The 20,576-nt window shown below is 44.6% G+C and overlaps 2 protein-coding genes across 2 annotated transcripts in view; both read right to left on the bottom strand.

Moving 5' to 3' along the window:
- The window catches only part of LOC123729260 (serine/threonine-protein kinase D2), a 54,479-nt gene extending 41,106 nt beyond the window's left edge, over window positions 1-13,373 (bottom strand). The window contains exon 1 of the mRNA XM_045703554.2: window positions 12,473-13,373. Coding sequence (XP_045559510.1) covers window positions 12,473-12,799 — 327 coding nt within the window. The 5' untranslated portion in view covers window positions 12,800-13,373. The remainder of the gene's footprint in view (window positions 1-12,472) is intronic.
- Window positions 13,374-15,531: 2,158 nt separating this feature from the next.
- Window positions 15,532-20,576, bottom strand: part of LOC123729258 (striatin-4) — a 32,431-nt gene continuing 27,386 nt past the window's right edge. The window contains exon 18 of the mRNA XM_045703552.2: window positions 15,532-20,492. The gene's annotated coding sequence lies outside the window, so the exon portion shown is untranslated. The remainder of the gene's footprint in view (window positions 20,493-20,576) is intronic.

Here is a 20,576-nt window from a genome sequence, read left to right as displayed (position 1 = left end):
TATATACATTTCACATGTGTTATCTTGTTATTAGTCCCACCCTTCAGCACCATTCAACCCCTCCCATCTATCTCTTAACACCATCCATATTGAATTTCTATTTGCCATATATTTTTCAACTGTGTTGTGATGCTTCACAAAAGTTCTGAACCTTTCCGTTCTCATAGTTTCTACAGATTGTAAATTAAAGATAACATTTTTTTGCTAAAAGTATTATGACATTATCGATTCTTATTATTCTATTGTGCGAATCTTACTCAAACCACACACAACGGCTCTAATAAAAATCAAAGTAGCATGTTAGAAAACCCATCGAAGAGTGAAACCACTAGTTGGGATAAATCACATTTGTCAGCCCAAATACTGTCAAATACTGTAAGTAATTAGCCATAGTTGAACAGCTTTTCACTGTGAGTCCAGAGCACGAGACTAAGAGCATTGAAGACCCACATGACACACCTATATCTTTCTCTCATATAATCTATCTATCATAATCCTCCCTATTTCCTTTTCATCGCCCGTTTCTTCTAACTTATCATCTACCCATCCTCGCTGACGTCTATGTCCCTCCTTCCTCTTTTATGAAAGTGTTTGTGTATTTACTAAATGCTTCTCTAACCTCAGGTTCCCCGAGGGCGGTAGAGTGTGTGTGTGTGTGTGTGTGTGTGTGTGTGTGTGTGTGTGTGTGTGTGTGTGTGTGTGTGTGTGTGTGTGTGTGTGTGTGTGTGTGTGTGTGTGTGTGTGTGTGTGTGTGCGTGCCTACGTAGGCCTCCGACACACGTCGCGGACCAGCACAGACACACACGTAACCCTCTGAGTATCTGCTGCCGTGGTTACCAGGCTGCCATCTGTGACCTTATAGAAAAAGGCCACCCCAGATCCTCCAGAGCATACACGGCTTTTCCTGGAAAGCACCAAAGAACATCATCCAGGCAGCATCTCCAAAAGAAACGACATCTAAGTTAAAGCTGCAATATGGGACGATCTGACCAAATTCACCTAAAAAGAAATGTGAGTCATAGATCTGTCATTCTCATTGAAAGCAAGTCTAAGAAGTGGTAGATCTGTTCTAGATGTGCTATTTTTATGCTTTCAGTTCTTTTGTTTTTGCGTCTTTTAGTTTCGATTTTGTACACCGGCTTCAAACAGCTGAAAATACAATTTTTTTGGTTATGGAAAATATACACTATACATACAAAAGTATGAGGACACCTGTTCAAATGAGTGGATTGGGCTATTTCAGCCACACTTGTTGCTGACAGGTGTATAAAATCGAGCACACAGGCATGCAATTTCCATAGACAAACATTGGCAGCAGAACTACCTTACTGAAGGGCTCAGTGACTTTCAACGTCGCACTGTCATAGGATGCCACCTTTCCAACAAGTCAGTTCTTCAGAATTCTGCCCTGCTAGAGCTGCCACAGTCAACTGTAAGTGCTGTTATTGTGAAGTGGAAACATCTAGGAGCAACAATGGATCAGCCGCAAAGTGGTAGGCCACACAAGCTCACAGAACGGGATCGCAGAGTGCTGAAGCGCTTAGCGCGTAAAAATAGTATTTACTCAGTTGCAACAGTCACTACCAAGTTCCAAACTGCCTCTGGAAGAAACCTCAGCACAATAACTGTTTGTCGGTAGCTTTATGAAACGGTTTTCCATGGCCAAGCAGCCGCACACAAGCCTAAGATTACCATGCGCAATGCCAAGCGTCAGCTGGAGTGGTGTAAAGCTCGCCGCCATTGGACTCTAGAGCAGTGGAAACGCGTTCTCTGGAGTGATGAATTACGCTTCACCATCTGGCAGTCCAACGGACGAATCTGGGTTTGGTGGATGCCAGGAGAACGCTACTTGCCCCAATGCATAGTGCCAACTGTAAAGTTTGGTGGAGGAGGAATAACAGTCTGTTATTCATGATTCGGGCTAGGCCCCTTAGTTCCAGTGAAGGGAAATCTTAACACTACAGCATACAATGACGTTCTAGACGATTCTGTGCTCCAACTTTGTGGAAGGCCCTTTCCTGTTTCAGCATGACAATGCCCCCGTGCACAAAGCGAGGTCCATACAGAAATGGTTTGTCGAGATCGGAGTTGAAGAACTTGACTGGCCTGCACAGAGCCCTGACCTCAACCCCATCGAACACCTTTGGGATGAAATGGAACACTGACTGCGAGCCAGGCCTAATCGCCCAACATCAGTGCCAGACCTCACTAATGCTCTTGTGGCTAAATGGAAGCAAGTCCACCAACACCATAACAATGCCCATGATTTTGGAATGAGATGTTCGACGAGCGGGTGTCCACATACCTTTGGCCATGTGGCGTATTTCACACCGGTTTAAATGGTACAATGATTCTCTAACCGACACTTGCTTGTTTTGTCACCAAACGGAAATGAGAACTTTAGCAACCAGGAAATGGCAGAGCGATTTCTGAATAGGAAATCCTTCCTCAGGTTTCAATGTATACCAACTGGGTTAGGGATTCGTGGCATTTACATGAGTCAGTGTTGTTGTCTGAAGAGATAGAAGTGCACATGTCTGTCTGCCCTTGATCCACAGAGCTCTCTCCCTGCTCTCAAAGAGCCCTGTGTGTTCCGTCTGCTGCCCTGGAAATGTGAGGAATTTTCCTGCCTGCTTGCTTGCCTGCCTGCCAGACCAGCTGGAAGGTTTTTGCATAGTAACATGCCACCGACTGCTTCTGCTGCTGCTGCCTCAAATTGGATTATGGTACAAAACGGGTTTTCAGCAGAGTTAACATTGGATTAGTATCATAAGGTCTCAGGGTGATCTGGAATGCAGGGCTCTACAGTAACAGTAAGTATGAACCTACTGTACAGCCTTTCACGCTTTCTGTAGAAAAACACAGACAAGGTTGTTACTACCTAGACTAACTGAGTGACGGGCCTTAACATTTTCGAAATGATCAAGTCCACTTTCATTGCGTTTAAAAGAACGATTGCTCAACTCTAGAAAACCGTGGCTTCAAACTAGGTACAAAACCACAGCATGCCCCTTGATTCTAGCAGCATATGGCCTGAACCTTGCTTCCCCATCCCTCTCTTTCTCTCTCTCTCTCCCTCTCCCTATTTCTCAATCTCTGTAAATGTCCTTTTCCTCTCTCGCTCTCTTTCTCTCTCTCCCTCTTTCTAAATCTCAATCTCTGTCAATACCCCTTTATATCTCTCTCTTTCTCTCTCTCTCATCCTCCCCTCCCTCCTCTAATTGATATGTGGACATGTCATTAGCAGTGTTTTAAATAGTCAAATGGAGGAGTACGCTGCCTGCTGATGCCCGCCAGGAAACACTGTACGTTCATGCAAAGCTGCTCCGAGCTGCTCTGCTATGATGCAAATGAACAGAGTGGGGAAGAGGAAGAGGGAAGGGTACGGGGTTTGGGTAAGGGAGCGCTGTGTGGATCAATGGCGGAAGCTGTCGTTTCAATATGGGACACCATTTCCTCTAGAAGCCTGCTGGTTGTGTGACTTCATAAAGCTGTGGTGTGCTAAAGGTGTGGTGGCTCAGACCATTGTGCTACCACGCTAATGCTTTCCTGACTCACTGCTGTGCACCTGCCTGGGTTTAGCGAATTGGTCTGATATAAGTCTAGGTCCAAGAGGCTTCTAAACAGCTTCTACCCCCAAGCCATAAGACTACTGAGCATCTAATGAAATGGCTACTCAGACTACCCCCCCCCTCCCCTTCACTCTTTTACACTGCTGCTACTCTCTGTTATTATCTATGCATAAGTCACTAAAATAACTCTACCTACATGTATATATTACCTTGACTAACCTCTACCACAGCACATTGACTCTGTACCGGTACCCCCCTGTATATAGCCTCGTTATTGTTATTTTACTGCTGCTCTTTAATTATTTGTTACTTTTATTTCTTTATTTTTTTCTTTTATTAGATATTTTTATTAAAACTGCATTGTTGGTTGAGGGCTTGTAAATAAGCATTTCACTGTAATGTCTACACCTGTTGTATTCGGCGCATGTGACGAATAAAGTTTGATTTGATAACCAGTGTAGGTATTAGTAACCAATATAGGGCTCCCAAAACGCATACGCACGCACACACACACTCAACTAAAACGGGTTAGAACAAGATCAAAATGTATCAAATGAACATGTGATATACTCAGATCGATCGTTCAGAGGGCCGGATTGGTTGAGACAGACAGACCTGGATTAGGCCGAGTCGTCATGTAGCTACAATAACACAATCGCGTTGAATGTTAGAGGATTGTGTTCCGCCACACAATACAACATTGTCCATCAGGCTGGACCCTTATCGTCACGATCAGGACTGGCGGCGCATTGTGTGTGCGTGTGCAAGTATTCTTTACTGCTTTCTTGTGTGTGTGTGTGTGTGTGTGTGTGTGTGTGTGTGTGTGTGTGTGTGTGTGTAAAGTATTTAGGTAAAAAATACTTTAACGTTTTCATGTGAGTTCCAAATATCTCTAACGGTCGCCCCCAGCGTGAGTTTTTTTATGTGCGTGATGTCAGAATGCTCTCACTGTTCCAAAATGTGATTGTTACGCAACAGGACAGTTAACACACGCGCTGCATCGCACTGCTAGAGGCGTTGCTACAGACCCGGGTTCGATCCCGGGCTGTATTACAACCGGCCGTGATCAGTAGTCACATAGGGCGGCGCACAATTGGCCCAGCGTCCTCTGGGTTAGGGGAGGGTTTGGCAGGGGGGCTTTACTTGGCTTATCGCGCTCTAGAGCCGACTGGTGGCGGGCCAGGCGCCTGCAGGCTGACCTCGGTCGTCAGGAGATCATGTTTCGGGAGGACGCATAACTCAACCTTCGCCTACGGAGACCGTTCGGGAGTTGCAGCGATGAGACAAGATCAAAATTGGGGAGAAAAAGGGGGTAAAAAAATTAATAAATGCAAATAAAAAGAAATGGCCCATTTCATTGTTGTGGACAATTTATGCTTGAGGCTTTACTGAGTGGACAAACTTCTCTCTTCAACAAGAGCCCATGCACTTCCCCAGTGTTTCCCCAGATCAAGTATGCAGGCATTTGCGCATCTCCGGGCACATTTTCTGGCACATTTTCCGGCTGGCGCCCGCATTGCCTTCAATATTGTTTTCCTTACAAATAATAACTTTGGACATGTCCGTCAGACCGAAGATGTTATAACAAAATGAGGTGAAGGGATGGTTCACTCATCTTTCGAGTACACTTCCGGAAGTGAATGATGGTAGACGACACACCCCCTTCGACATGCACACTGCGAACAGACCAAACTCATCTTGTCTCCTCTTCTTATCTTGGTTGACGCGAAAAAACAAACATGGCGGAGTGCACAAACTACCCATCGTCGGATTACTTTTGATTTTTTAGAACGTGTTTTACTCAATTATTTAGATCGTAATTGCGATTAGCTAATTCAGATTATGGATTCTGTCAGCCAAGAGTTAGCTAAATATAACCGTTTGTGTTATGTCAATCTTTCCTCAGTTAGCGCTATGACTAAATGTAGCCTACATTTTCCGGTTTGGATGAGAATTGTGTTATGCTGTCGCTACTTCTGTGAGTGTCTGAAATATGCATCTAAAAATAAACTGGTCACGTTGAGGACATAACGTTGTAAAGACTGTGTAAAATGTTTCTGTGAAAAAACAGTGTAGCCAGCTTCAACGCCGACTGTTGCGTCAATCGTAATTTGAGTTTATGCTGCAGGGACAACTGTAGAATGATCTGATCACACCTGTGTGTTGATACATGTCAAAGGGTTAAATAACTACTTAAGTCGTTTTTGGGGGCAAATCTGTACTTTACTTTTTATATTTTTGACTACTTTTACTTTCACTTCACTACATTCCTAAAGAAAATTATGTATTTTTTACTTCATACATTTTTCCTCACACCCAAAAGTACTCGTTACATTTGGAATGCTTACCAGGACAGGAAAATAGTCCAATTCCCACACTTATCAAGAGAACATCCCTGGTCATCTCTACTGCCTCTGATCTGGCGGACTCAATAAACACAAATGGTTCGTTTGTAAATTATGTCTGAGGGTGTAACGTGTGCGCTGGGAGACGGGGAGCAAGTACAAGGAGTGAATCATTTAATAAATAAACGAAAACATAATACAAAACAAGAAAAACGAACAACGCACAGACATGAAACGGAGTCAGAGTCAATAACCCCGAGGAAAGAACCAAGGGGAGTGACAGATAATCAAGGAGGTGATGGAGTCCAGGTGAGCGTCATGAGGCGCGAGATGATGGAGACAGGTGTGCGGGATAATCAGCAGCCTGATGACCTAGAGGCCGGAGAGAGAGTTTACATGACAGAGAGTGGAGTGTGACCCTGGCTATCCGTAATAATAAAAAACATGAAAATTGTGCAGTCTGGTTTGCTTAATATAAGGAATTTGAAACTATTTATACTTTTACTTTTGATACTTTTGGTACATTTAAAACCAAATACTTTTACTCAAGTTTTACTGGGGACTTTCACTTTAACTTGAGTCATTTTATATTAAAGGTATCTTTACTTTCACTCAAGTATGACAATTGGGTACCACCACTGGGTGTCTATGTGTGCTTACATGCGTGCATACATGTGGGCGTGTGTGTGTGTGTGTAAAAGAGAGACAGAGGTAAACAGGAGATTGTGTGTGTGTATGATCACATTCCCAGGCTCAGCTCCTCCAGGGAGGCTGATAAAGAAACTGCCCATTCCAAAACGGAGGTGGAAACAATAGCCAAGGACTTTCAGTTGCAGCTGAGTGTGTGTGTGTGTGTGTGTGTGTGTGTGTGTGTGTGTGTGTGTGTGTGTGTGTGTGTGTGTGTGTGTGTGTGTGTGTGTGTGTGTGTGTGTGTGTGTGTGTGTGTGTGTGTGTTTGAGGGGATATGGCCCACCTGTCCAAATCGCTACACCTCTTCCTGTGTACAGTTCCACATTTCAATTGCTCTCTGCCTTTTCTCTCGCTTTTCCCCTTAAGTGTATTTCTTTTCTTTTTTTACTCTTTCTTCTTCTCTCTTGGTCTCTCCATTCCTCTCCATCACTTGGTGAGACTCGTTCACTACAGATGCCACTCCAGAGTGCCGATAAGGGAGTAGTGAGGGTGGCCACGTGTTGTATGTTAGACTGAGAATCACAGACACCTGCACTAAATATACACCTCGCTTTGCGCACGGGGTATCGCCATGCTGAATTTTGAAACCTAAATAGCAAGCAAACAAGGTCCTGACACAGCATGTGAGAGTATTTTCTCAATGAAGGGTGGGTTTGCTAGTGTTTTCTTAGTGAATAACCATACCAACCTCAGTGCCAAGGATCTGTGCAACGTTCAGGCATCAGTTATTACAATCCTGTTACAACAATCATCTGACGTGACGAAACTATGGTGACACTACAACACTTCCAATGACACAGTCAAGCCTTGACAGGTCGGCCCTCCCCAGTCTCACGCACGAACGCACGCACGCACGCACACACCATTCATTACAAGTCCAATTAGTAAACCGGTTATTGGTCTGAGAGGTAAGGATCAGCTTGAATAGACACACCTCTTGGCAGAGGGAGACTTGATTGGCCGATGAAAGAGACACAACAAGCGATATGAAGCTCACGGCCACATGGTACTGAAATGGCTCTATGACGAGACACAAATTCCCACTTTTCAACTGGTGCTTGTTTGGGACATTAAAACGTCTCTAGCATGCAGTACAACATCTCCGACACACATATCTACTGTAGATTGTCCCGTAGGTTTGCCTAACCTTTCAGCCATGGTCTTATGGGGACTTAACATTTGATCCTGTGGCTTTACAGGAAGTCCATATTAGCATCTGACCAATGGGAAGCGGGGGGTGGTCTCTATGAGTCAGAGTTATCGTATGATCCTCAGCAACACACAGGGAGTGGGGGCTCTATAGACCTCAGTTGTCCGGAAACAATGAGAGAGATCTACCCAACGGTTAGCACCAAATTCCCCCTACCCTACCTCGTCTCCCACAAACCCCAGAGGGGGGAGGCGCCCTGGGGGAATACATGGAGGACGACGGGAGGGGATGGAGGTGGAAGGATGAGGAGGAAGAGGGGGAGGAGGACGTGGATCGCCCCCGGATGGAGTGGACTCCAAGAGGAAGCAGGCCTCATTTCCTCCTCTTTATCCGTCAGACAATGGGCTACCGTTAGCAGGGAGAGTGATGGGGAGACAAGGAGTGGGGAGGAAGGGAGAGGAGGAGGGAAGAACAGATGTGAGAAGAAGAGAGGGAAGGACAGGGGAAGAGAGGAGCAGATAGGGGAGAGAGGTGAGGATGGGGGAGAGGAAGGGAGGACGGGAGGAGACGAGAGAATAACAGCATAGAGAAGAGGAGAATGAAGGAAGGAGGGAAGATGAGAGTAGGAGGAGGGAATGGAATGATGCCTGTCCACAAATCACGGAATAAACCACCAAGTGTTCCTCTGTTTCAGGGTTGAACAGACATACACAGCACTAGTGTTAAGGTCTTATTTGATCTTATGCCACTAGGAGCAGGGGCTGGGGGCAGGGAAAGAGCGTATCCTCCTACATATTGCAGGCTCTGAAGTTAATGGAAAAACGTGTCAGTGGAACACAGCGAGGCTGGCTGGCTGTTAAATAAACAGAGAGAGAGAGAGCAGCCTGGCCTGGCCGTGGCTGGTGACTCAACATTTCTGATTGAGATGGACGGACGGGAGAGGAGAGCCGAAGGGAATGATGGAACCGTGGCAAAACACTCCTACTCCTGACACACACACACACACACACACACACACACACACACACACACACACACACACACACACACACACACACACACACACACACACACACACACACACACACACACACACCACACACACACACACACACATGCATGCCATACACGCACGAGCACACACTGCCAAACCTGAAATCCCTCTAAATACAAAGCCCCTGCCATGCCATCCATGTGTAAGGGCAGAGGGGACTGACTGACTGGTTTTCTGGTGCTGGTGTTCATTAAAGTGGCACTCCAGTCTCCTTTGAACCAACTCTATCACCAGGCACATCTCAATAGGCCAGGATCCAGGTATGACATGACATGGCACGAGTGGGCCGTTCCTATTTTGTTCCCAACCGGTCCTCTGTTGTTGGTCTGCCTGGTGCCTGGTAGTGGTATCTGCTCCTAATAGACCAACAACATCGGTGGTTTCACCGTTAGCGCAGAAAGTCCTTACGGTCCCAAGTTATCAACATAACCCGACGACTGTTATCGTGTCAAAGAAGTGGTTGTGCAAGGAGTTTCCCACACGAGCAATCTATCTCCCAGCACTCCAGACATAATTAACTGGAATCAGGTCTTGAGTAAAGTCTTTAACCAGGTCAACACTCACAAGGCCGCGTGGACGGACGGTATTCCAGGGAGCATGCGCAGATCAGCTGGCAGGCATATTCACGGTCATTTTCAACCTCTCCTTGTCCCAGTCTGTAATCCCAACATGTTTTAAGATGACTACCATCATTCCTGTCCCCAAGAACTCTAAGGCTTCATGCCACAATGCCTACCGCCCTGTAACACTTCAATCTGAAGTCATGATGTGCTCTGAAAGGCTGGTTACGGCACACATCAACTCCATCATCCTAGACACACTAGACATTTTTACATTGACATTTTAGTAATTTAGCAAACGCTCTTATCCACCGTGACTTACAGTAGTGAGTGCATACATTTTCATATTTGTTCGTACTGGTCCTCCATAGGAATCGAACGTAAAACCCTGGCGTTTCGAGTGCCATGCAAGTGACCCACTCCAATTTGCATACCGCCCCAACAGATCCGTAGACGACGCAATCTCAACTGCACTCCACACTGCCTTCACCCACCTGGATCAGAGTAATACCTATGTGAGAATGCTGTTTATTGACCACAGCTCAGCATTCAACACCGTTGTCCCCTCCAAGCTCGTCACCAAGCTTAAGATCCTGGGACTGAACACCTCCCTCTGAAACTGGATCCTGGACTTCCTGACGGGCCGACCATCACCTACTCCACACTGACCCTCAATACAGGGGCCCCACAGGGGTGTGCGCTTAGTCCCCTCCTGTGCTCCCTGTTCACCCACGACTGTGTGGCCACGAACGACTCCGACACCATCATCAAGTTTGCTGACGACACGACGGTGGTAGGCCTGATCACCGGCAACAATGATACAGCGTATAAGGAGGAGGTCAGAGACCTGGCAGTGTGGTGCCAGGACAACAACCTCTCCCTCAATGTCAGTAAGACCAAGGAGCTGATCGTGGACTACGGAAAGGGGGGGGGGGGCTAGCATGCCCCCATCCACATCGACAGGGCTGCAGTGGAGCGGGTTGAGAGCTTCAAGTTCCTCGGGTCCAAATCACTAAAGATTTAAAATGGTCCACACGCACGCACAGTCGTGAAGAAGGCACAACAGCGCCTCTTCCCCCTCAGGAGGTTGAAAAGGTTTAGCATGTGGGCCCTCCAATCCTTAAAAACTTCTACAGCTGTACCATAGAGAGCATCTTGACTGGCTGCATCCCTGCTTGGTATGGCAATAGCACCACTCTCAATCGTATGGCGCTACAGAGGGTGGCGTGGACAGCCCAGTACATCACTTTGGCCGAGCTCCCTGCCTTCCAGGACCTCTATATCAGGCGGTGTGAAACAAAGTCCCGGAAAATCGTTAAAGACTCCAGCCACCCAACCCATCGACTGTTCTCTCTGCTTCCGCGCGGCAAGCGGCACCGGTGCATCAAATCTGACACCAACAGATGCCTGAACAGCTTCTATCCACAAGCAATACGACTGCTACACACAGGACTCTACACACTCACGCACACTGACACTCCAACACACACATAACATGCACACACATTTATACTGACTCTACACACAAGCACACACACTCACATACAATCTTCCTTCACGCTGCTGCTACTCTGTTTATCATACATCCTGATGTCTAGTCACCTTACCCCTATACATATCTACCTCCATCACTCCGGTATCCCTGCACTTTGTAAATATGATATTGGAACTGGCCAATATCATAGCGCGCAAGAAAGGCATTTCACTGTACTCGTGCAAGTGACATTAAAATGTGAAACTTGAAGAGTACAGTAGAGTATTCTGAAGGGAGAAAAGGAGAGTCCTAGCATAACATCTACAGTTGACAGGGACTTCTGAAACTGTCACAAGGATGTGAAGGGCAGGCGTGGGGATGATTTTGTTCCGCACAACAATAACAGATTAGGGAAAGCAGCATTTCCTGGAAAAGTTACCAGTTGCAAATTTTTCAAGCTGCTGTTGGCCAACCTCCAGCGACTGGCTTTGGAAATCTGGTAATCTAACCATCTCACAGTGTAATTGGCTGAGAAAAACCAACGCCTCTCATGCCAGACATTGACTTGAGGATTATGGTCTCCTGCTGGCTGCTGCAAAATGGCCGCCTTCTTCCCTGTACTGTATATGCATGGCCCAGGTAAAACCTGGCTGTATGGTAAAACACTATGGCGGATTACTCAGTAATTGTTTTACTTTCTATTTGATGCACATAGATTGGTGCCACTCTGAGCACCACCAAACCAAATCAAATGAAACATTATCAGCGGTTTTAAATGTGTTTCATAAATTGGATTGTGAATGTAGATTATGGAAGGTATCCTTCAGACATGGAAGACTCAAGCAGGGGTGCTTGTAGTAATTAGAGTGGCCTTGTAGGCGTCCTGGTTTTGTAACATGATTAGCTCATTGTCTGTTACAGTGATGTAACTGTGTTTACCTGTATGTCATAAACTGTTCATTACATGAACATGAACTTACTTCCGAGACAAAATCATATACATCTATACGTCACTTCATGGCACTTGGATGTACTCAGTGTGTGTGTGTGTGTGTGTGTGTGTGTGTGTGTGTGTGTGTGTGTGTGTGTGTGTGTGTGTGTGTGTGTGTGTGTGTGTGTGTGTGTGTGAGAGAGAGAGCGAGAGCGAGAGGAGAGGGGGACATTCACTACCAAAATTCAACTCCATTAGCTATGAGATGTCAGAGACAGCTGGATAAACATAGCTTCACCATTACTATTATAGCACTTAGGGCTCATCAGCGATTATTAAACAGGTAAACACAAAACACACACACACACATTCACACACACACCAACTAAGGGCAAATATATTATTCTCTAGGTAAATCTCACACACACCGACATGGTCTCAGAGCAATTCGTATTATTCTGTACTTAAATATGTGACACATCACGACTCAAACAAGTGACATTTGGATTGCTATACGGTCACAGATTACGCCCACCCATCCTCCCTGATCAACCTCCCTACTTTTGTTTCTGTCTAAAGTAACTACACCATACATCTTGGAGATGCTCAGAAATACGTCAAGCATGTTTCGTATGGCTCTGAGGCCAGGCTGCACACACGCACGCACGCACACACACACACTGCTTGTGCTCTCACCTTGATGTCGACGATGGAGCAGGCGATTTGTTTGACGTAGGCAAGGTCAGCGGTCTGGGGCAGCAGAACTGACTCTCTGGTCAGCCCAATCTGGATGATGAAGGAGACCCCAGCTGGGGTGGGGGGCACGTAGGAATTGGCAACCCCCCCAGGGCCCGGCCCAGTCCCCAGGTCCACAGTGGGGAGGCCACCGTGAGTAGGGGTGGGAGGCACGGCCATGGGGGTCCCCTGCTGCATCACCACAGAGCCTGGGGGAGAGGGGCCCCCTGTGTGGAAGAAGACCTGGGACAGGGGTCCCGACGACATACAGGGGCTGGCGTTGGCCATCCCTCGCTACATGCACGCTCTACCTCCCTCAAAGAGCAGGAGCGTGAGGGTGTAGACACGGTGATCCACAAACAAATAAACACTGCTACAGGGAGTCTCTGTCCTGTGACCACCCCTTCTCCCAGAGGAGTCGAGGGGAGATCCCTATCCAGCAAGCACTGCTTCTTTCTTTCTATATCTCCCTCTTGATTTTTGTAATCTGCACTCACACTTCTTCTTTCATTATCCCGGCAAGGCAAGCGTGAGAGATAGACTGAGAAAAACTTCTCCCCTCCTACCCTTCCTCTTCCACCGCTCCTCCTTCTCTGGTGAAGAAGTTGTTCTGCTGATGAGAAAGTCTAAATTTTCACAGGAAACACTGAGGAAGGAGAAAGAAGAAGAAAAAAAAGTTTGTTGTCCTAGACTCCAGCCTGTACAAAATGGCTTCCTTGAGCAGGAAACTGAGAGAATGAAGGAGAGACACAGCCTGGTGGGGCTTTTCTTTAACAAGTCTTGTCCTGTTTCAGTTTCAGCCGAGTTAACTCTTTCTCTGTAGAAAAGCAAGACCGAGAGAGCAATGTGAGAGTACCTCCCTCTCCCCCTCCCTCCCGCTCCCTCCTTCCTGAACTTGCCACAGCCAAGGAGGAAGTGATATGACTGACACAACTCTCGGCCAATGGGTGGAGGAGAGCTCTGGATAAGCCCATGTCAGTCCCTCCCTCTCCCTGGTCTTCTCCCATGCTAGCACGCTCTTTTCTCTCCCTCTATGTTTTATGTTGCAGTAATTTGTCTTGTTTACTTCTCTAACAGCTGTGCTCTTCTTCCTCTAGCCTGAGGGGAACTGCACACAAATATGTATCTCTCTCTCCCTCTAAAACACTATCACTCTTTTCTCTGTGGCTTTGCTTTTTGTTCTCTCTCCTCACACTCTTGGCAGTGCCAATGACATGCAGGTCTCTATCTGATTCGAATGTAGGACCACACCTAGAGTGCAACTACCATTCTGCTCAGTGAAGTAGAAAAGAGCTGTAAAAATTACTTTTGGTAGTTCACTCAGTTTATAACTTGTTGTAGGTACTCTTTGTTTAATATCTGTTCAACGTATAATTGCTTATTATGAAAAAAATATTATTTAGATATAGGTAATTAGCCATAGATGATAGAAGAAGATAGAAGAAGTGGCCACAATAAACCTACTGTAAGAAGCACATTCTTTTCGATGGTTGTTCTGAGTTGTACCTCCTTTAAGGACCACTAGAGGGAAATGTATCACTCAGAGTCTCTGACATAATCATAACACTGGACAGATCCAAGGTCTGTTTTGATCTTCATCACATAACTAATAAAACCGGCCTTGCTAGTCTTCAGGAAGGGGTGCTGTGAGCTCGATATTTCTGGGTTGTCTTCTCCAGAGCATGGGTAGCAGGTGGCTGTCAAGATTGTCATTTTAATGTGGCTTGTTCGTTAACAATCCCTTGGGTCACTTGCTTGTTGTGGGTCCTGTTGTCTCTTTTCCTAGAGACCTGTAAAACCTGTCTAGTTGCAGAATTGGTGATGACTGGGTTAGAAGACGGGTACTTCAGGCATTCCTGGTCTGGACAGAAGTCAGGTGAGGGAGAGAAGAGCTTATTGGGTCGTTCCACGAAATTAGTCCCTTTTAGGCAGTGGAACTTGGTGTGAAAAAAACCTGTTTGATTTCAGCAAATGTTTACTCTGTCATAAAGAGGACAGGATAAACTGAATAAAAAACATGTTTTCCCCATCTCAAGAGGTTTTAAATAAGTAAATAAAAATACATGCAAAGTAACAGGTTTGACGATGCCATCTTACATCAGCAATAAATCTCCTTGTGACAGGGAGAACGTTAAAACATTTCTAGCGTGTGGAGCTATGGGCAACAGAGTTGGCGTATTATGCTCAACACGCTCAGTTTTCCACCACAAAATGGCCAAAAAGAGTAGAACCAGGTCATGATTTCATGGTATGATTTAACTATTATATGTTCAATGTTTTCTTTTGAAAAAAAAAAGATTTAAAAAGGAATAGTTTCCCCATATTAAAATGAGAGTTCAGTTCACCTAACGTAACTTAAAATAAGGGAAAGGTTTTTTTTAAGCGTAAAATTAATCACTAATAAATAATAATCTTTAGAAATGACTTTGCCAAAGCAACAAAAATAACTAGGGCTTTACAATAATGGGGAAAACTTGGAGAAATGTTGGGGTTAAGTGGCTTTAAATCTTCCTAGAAGTCTCAGAGGGTGCACAGAAGGACATGTCAAAATGCTGAATTTTGGCATTTTAACTTGTCCTTAGTCATACATTTGTTTTATTTTCCATGTGGTCTACAGTACATTAAAAGAGCACTACATTTAATATAACAAGCTTTTAAAGGGGGCGCCTGCAGGCTGACTGCGGTCGTCAGTTGAACAGTGTTTCCTCTGACACATTGGTGCAGCTGGCGAGCGGGTTTTAGGGAGCGCGGTTTGGCGGGTCATGTTTCGAAGGACGCATGACTCGACCTTCACATCTCCCAAGCCCGTTGGGGAGTTGCAGCGATGAGACAAGATCGTAATTGAAAAAGAGGTTAAAATATATATATATATATATATATATATTTTTTTTTTAGATAAATAAAAAATAATAATAACATAAATAAAAAAAACATGTATCATTAAGTTGATAATTAATATGTAGTAATACAGTAATAAATTACAGTTGTCATGATACAATGAATGACAACACTGCTCTCAATTCACTGTACAAAATCGTTATTTTATTAGAATTTTTTGTATTTTTCTTCTTTAATGACATAACACGAGACCCGCAAAGTAAAGAGAAGGAAAATCTGTAATTTGATACAAGCTAGAATGCAGTTCCAAAAATATATATAATAAAACAAACTCAATAAAAAGCAGGTCTCTTATCCCTTGTAGTTAGAGGAAATTGTTTGAATACAGCTTAATATGATGTACAAAATATCACACAGTGATAAGTTGCTATTAAAAAAATAAAAACACAAAGAAACAAGAGTCCTTTACCTTGGCCTCGGGCTGATCACTTTTTGATGTTTTTTTGTTTTTGTTAGTTTTTTTCTGATTTGTTAACCGTTTAGTTTTTTACAAGGTATACATTGTCATTATCAATCACAAGCAAATTCTAAGCCTAGCAAAGAAGAAAGATTTCACTGATGATACTACAGTATTCTTAGATAATAATTATAATCAAAGGGGAAAAAAGCAACAAATAAAAAATGAGAATGGACATGTAAATCAGATAATGGTTGCTCTAGTCTTCTATCATTTACAGTCATATCCATTTTCCTCTCGCTTTTTTGGATTTTTCACATTGATTTGTCTGTTCTCAGATGACCGACATATTTGAGCGTATCAGGACCAGTCTATAGCTCAATGCTGCAGACGTACATGTGGACTCTGACTGACACACAGACACGGAGTGCAGAGTTCGTCCAACACACTCATGCAGTCTTAATATTTACCTGAAGGGAGGAGAAACACCAGTGAGACGCTTCAGGGCTCGGTTTCCCGATAGCGATGGAATTTAGGCGTACAAGTATTTTAAACAGTGCATCGTTCCTACAACGGCGAAGATGTAACATGCGTTTCCCAAAACGCCACGCAGAAAGAACGTTCGCCAAGTGCGTCGTTAGAGCATGTGTCGATACCTATAGGATAAAAAGAAAGGCTGCTTTCTCTATTCATATCTTACCTTAACATGATTATTTCACAATACTGACAACGGATCAGCTCCTAGAGAGATGGTCACCAAATGGCTGCAAATATTGAGGTGGTTTATTCTAATGCTTAACCAATAATAATGCACAAATCACAGATTTGGCATATCATTGCGCACATTACACATGAAATATATTGAGGCAAAAATTGCAGACAGTAGACTAGCCAGCTAAATAGAACTCAATTGATTGAACATGAAATTGATTTCAATATGATTTAAATAAACAGGCCTATGTATGTAGCCTTTATAAACCTTTTTCAATCGCAGAGAACTCAAAAGCCACTGGCAACTTTGTTCTGAAGTTATCTGCGTTCACAGAGAGACAGATAAACATCTCGAATTCTGTTTAGCTGAGATCTTCTGTTCTGTGTATAAAGTGACCAGGATGAGTATAACATTTTTTTTTAAAGCATCTAACGACACACTTCGCTGTTCTGAGGCAGTCGGGAAAATAACAAGCGTTTTCAAATGCAACTTTAGTAATGGTTTTGGGAAACAGCTTGGAGATTTAACGATGCTCCTATGAAGATTCTAACGATGAACATATGCAACTGTACTTCCTGATTTGTCCTCGTTTTAGATTCGGTCCATTAGTAAATGCTAGCGGCCAGGACTGAATTCAAACCGCGAGTTGGTTTCGGGGTGAGGTTTGATGTGAGTGTCTCTTGTGCGTGTTCACAGGAGGGAAGAGTTAGCCAAAGCGTTTAGCAAGCTTCAGCTGGTATGCGACCGTGGCAAAATTAGTTTAACTTTGGATAGCTTATCTCAGGGGATAGTTTGGGACGTCAATAAATTACACAATGTAAATGGGACAATATTTTCATGTTGCAAATCTTTTAGGTGTCTCATTAATTGCTTTCAATATTGCTATATGATTTATAGTTGGTTTTCTGCATTGTATAGTTGGTTTGAGCATTTAAAATATTGTCCCATGTACATTGTGTAATTTACTGATGGTCCCTAACGTGTCCCATAGGGATATCAAAAGTTAAACCAAATTGATCATGAACATTACATTGGGTCATGTGCAGCTGCACTCAGAATTGATGATTATTTGGGTGCAGCCAACTGTGGGACGGATTCAAATAAACCCAACCTATGGAAAACTGTTAATATACCTTTCATTCCGTGAAATACAATTTTTTCCCTATCTCACAAATCTCAGTTTTGGACGAGACTGACTTTATAACCAAAATTATCCTATTTACACTTTGTAGTCAATTTTGACAGTAGAATAAATGCTTCTGACTCACACCGATGCTACATAGGCTATTTTCAAAACGATAAGTTGCTTTTTTTTTAGGGGCAGTCGCTCTTTAAGACGCTTTTGGGAAACTGGGCCATGGTTTCCACAGCCACATTAAGACACATACGGGCTCCAGGTAACCTCTTGGTCTAGTCTTGGGGTCTAGTGCAGCTGATGTAGTGCAGCCTATAGCCAACTGTTAGTTCGTGTGTCACTAGACTGCACTTCATATGGAAGCTATAACATTGTTGGGAGTGGATGCACTGTTACACAAAAAAATGGCCACCGGACTTCCAAGAGGTGGGTGATACCGTCAGCTGGATGATTGACAACTGCGTACTATAGTTATCCTCTCAACAACAAAGCATTACAGCACAGTGTGCTACAGTAAGTAGCACTTAGGCATCCTCTCTGCCTCATCAAATTCAATACATCTGAAACCATCATGTAAAAGCAAACACATGAAGCTGACATGAACTAAACCAAGCCCACAGAAACCTGTCTGACCAGAGAGAGTGGTTTTCCATAAGGTCTTACAGTGGAGAGAAATGTTGACCTCTCAGTCATTTTTACCAGCAATCTTTGATTCTCTGACCCCTGTAGTGACCCTGTTGCATGTAGGCGCTCTTGGTTAAAGTTGACAGATCTAGGATTCGATTACCCTAACCCCAATGCTGACTTTAACCATTAAGGGGATGAAAAAATACCCGATCTGGTATCAGTGGTTTGGGAAGAGTTGTACCCCCTCCCTCTGGCGTATGTACTAGGGCTTGATTAGTAGGTTTGGGGGCAGCTCGGGGCCAGTTACTGATTGACATGGTGCTACTGGACCATTCAATCTTTACTGCCATGCCCTGCTCTGCCCTGGCCTGGTGGAACCATGTTTCCACAGCCAGAGATCTGCCCTCAGGGCTCCCCCCGCCTATGTTCCACCCCGGAAAGTTCAAAAATAAACTTGAAGGATCCAGGAGGCCGGCTCCCCAACGACATCACCCCTGATCTCTGACCTACATGTCAGTCTTCAGTGGACGCCCAAGGCTCCGCTCTTTGTCCAACCTTGTTACCCCTTCCAGGAAAAACAGCTCCACAATAATCCAAGCACAAAGTGATCGCTTGGTGAACAGTCACCAGCCCTGTCTAAATTCAGTCTTTGTCGGAGGCCAATGTAAAGGGGCTTGGGGGTTCAGGTAGTGTTTGTTCTTGCTTCCTCTCCAAAGGGGAAAGGGAGAGGAAGGGGGGCTCTTTAGGTGGCTTTTGTTCCCATATCCTGGGGGGAAATTTCTCCTGCTGGATCCGTTGTCACGGGAGAGAGGCACCAGTTGCCCACTATGAGCACTCTGGGCAATTCAGTGCAACCCCCCCCCCCCAGAAACCTAATCAACAACAGTCATTTCATTCGATAATAACATTGTTTCCAAGGACCATTGTGACTTGATGCCGACTTAAGGAACATAGAGAGAATACAGGACGCCACTTTCTGGTAATATCCACCGTTTCAGTCAGAGGGCTCTACTGTGGCATCAACATTAAATTACTCCTGTCTTCTCCACATACTCTTTCACAAACCAGCTGTCCTGATGAAATGGCAAAACTGCACACACACACACACACACACTATATATAAAAAGAAACCAGTAGAAAAGTGTCTGCTTAGCATAGCGTGTTATAGCGTGTTAGTTTCCTATGAGATACAAATTGCCCATACAGTATCTCAACACAAAATGTTGGCACGGCTGGAGAGTGATGATACAAGCTATATCATGCTACTGTTGATGATAAATATCCCAGTGAGAGACGAACAGGACCCACCCACACACCCACACACACACACACACACACACACACACACACACACACACACACACACACACACACACACACACACACACACACACACACACACACACACACCTTGAATGAAAACAGGTCCCTGATTCAGACTCGGACTGATGAGGTCTTAGCACCAAGATTAAACAAGTGCAACAAACACAAACACACGTTTCTGCTGAAATGGATGACCGTACAATACCGGACACACAAACACTCAGACTTAGTATCCTGGCGATGAGGCTGATATTAAAGCCGTTTCTCCAACACCGGTTAGGAGGCGTCCCCAAAAGATACAAAAACCCTCAGAAGTCTTTGGAATGAAATGCATTGTTCCCCCCACACTGTGGTGCGGCAGACAATTGCTACTGCCATCACTGGGTGGGTACTGGACTCTACTGTAGTTAGGTACTTACGTGGGTTAGCAACTGGTGAGCTAAGCTTCTTATCTCTTAAAAAAAAAAGGTTTCAAACTGAAAGTGAACCTGTGTGCGTCACTAGTCATAGCAGGTGCTGCATCAGCATGCGTAGTGATCCAAGTCAACACACATTGTCTTATAATAACCAAAAGTGGACTGTAAAAGTAGAAATTAATGAGAGTATCGTAGTGTAGTAAACTGACCTAATAAACCGAGCAGTTCCGATTTAGTCGTTAGAAAAGCAGTATGGTTAGTATTGCAACAAGTTACCGAGGCATCATGGGATCGTCTAGAGAACTGTGGGTAATAGTGTCCTGTGGCGATGACCCAGCCAGTGGGGTGCAGGACAACAGTTTTGTGTGTGTATGTCATTGGATGTGTACGTGTGTAACTGTGAATGTGGAATTGTGTATGAGGTTTGTCCATTGTAGTCATCACTCTCCTCTGGCCAAGTTGTGTTAGTCGGGCTGTAATGAAAAGAAGGGACAAGTTCATATAAGTAGAAACTGTAAAGAAACTCAACTAACAGATTGTAAGATAAAGCACTTTCT

Source organism: Salmo salar, chromosome 20, assembly GCF_965601325.2.
Source record: "Salmo salar chromosome 20, fSalSal1, whole genome shotgun sequence".
NCBI lineage: Eukaryota > Metazoa > Chordata > Actinopteri > Salmoniformes > Salmonidae > Salmo > Salmo salar.
The sequence above is the reverse complement of the archived record's forward strand: the minus strand, read 5'-3'. Positions and strand labels throughout refer to the sequence as shown.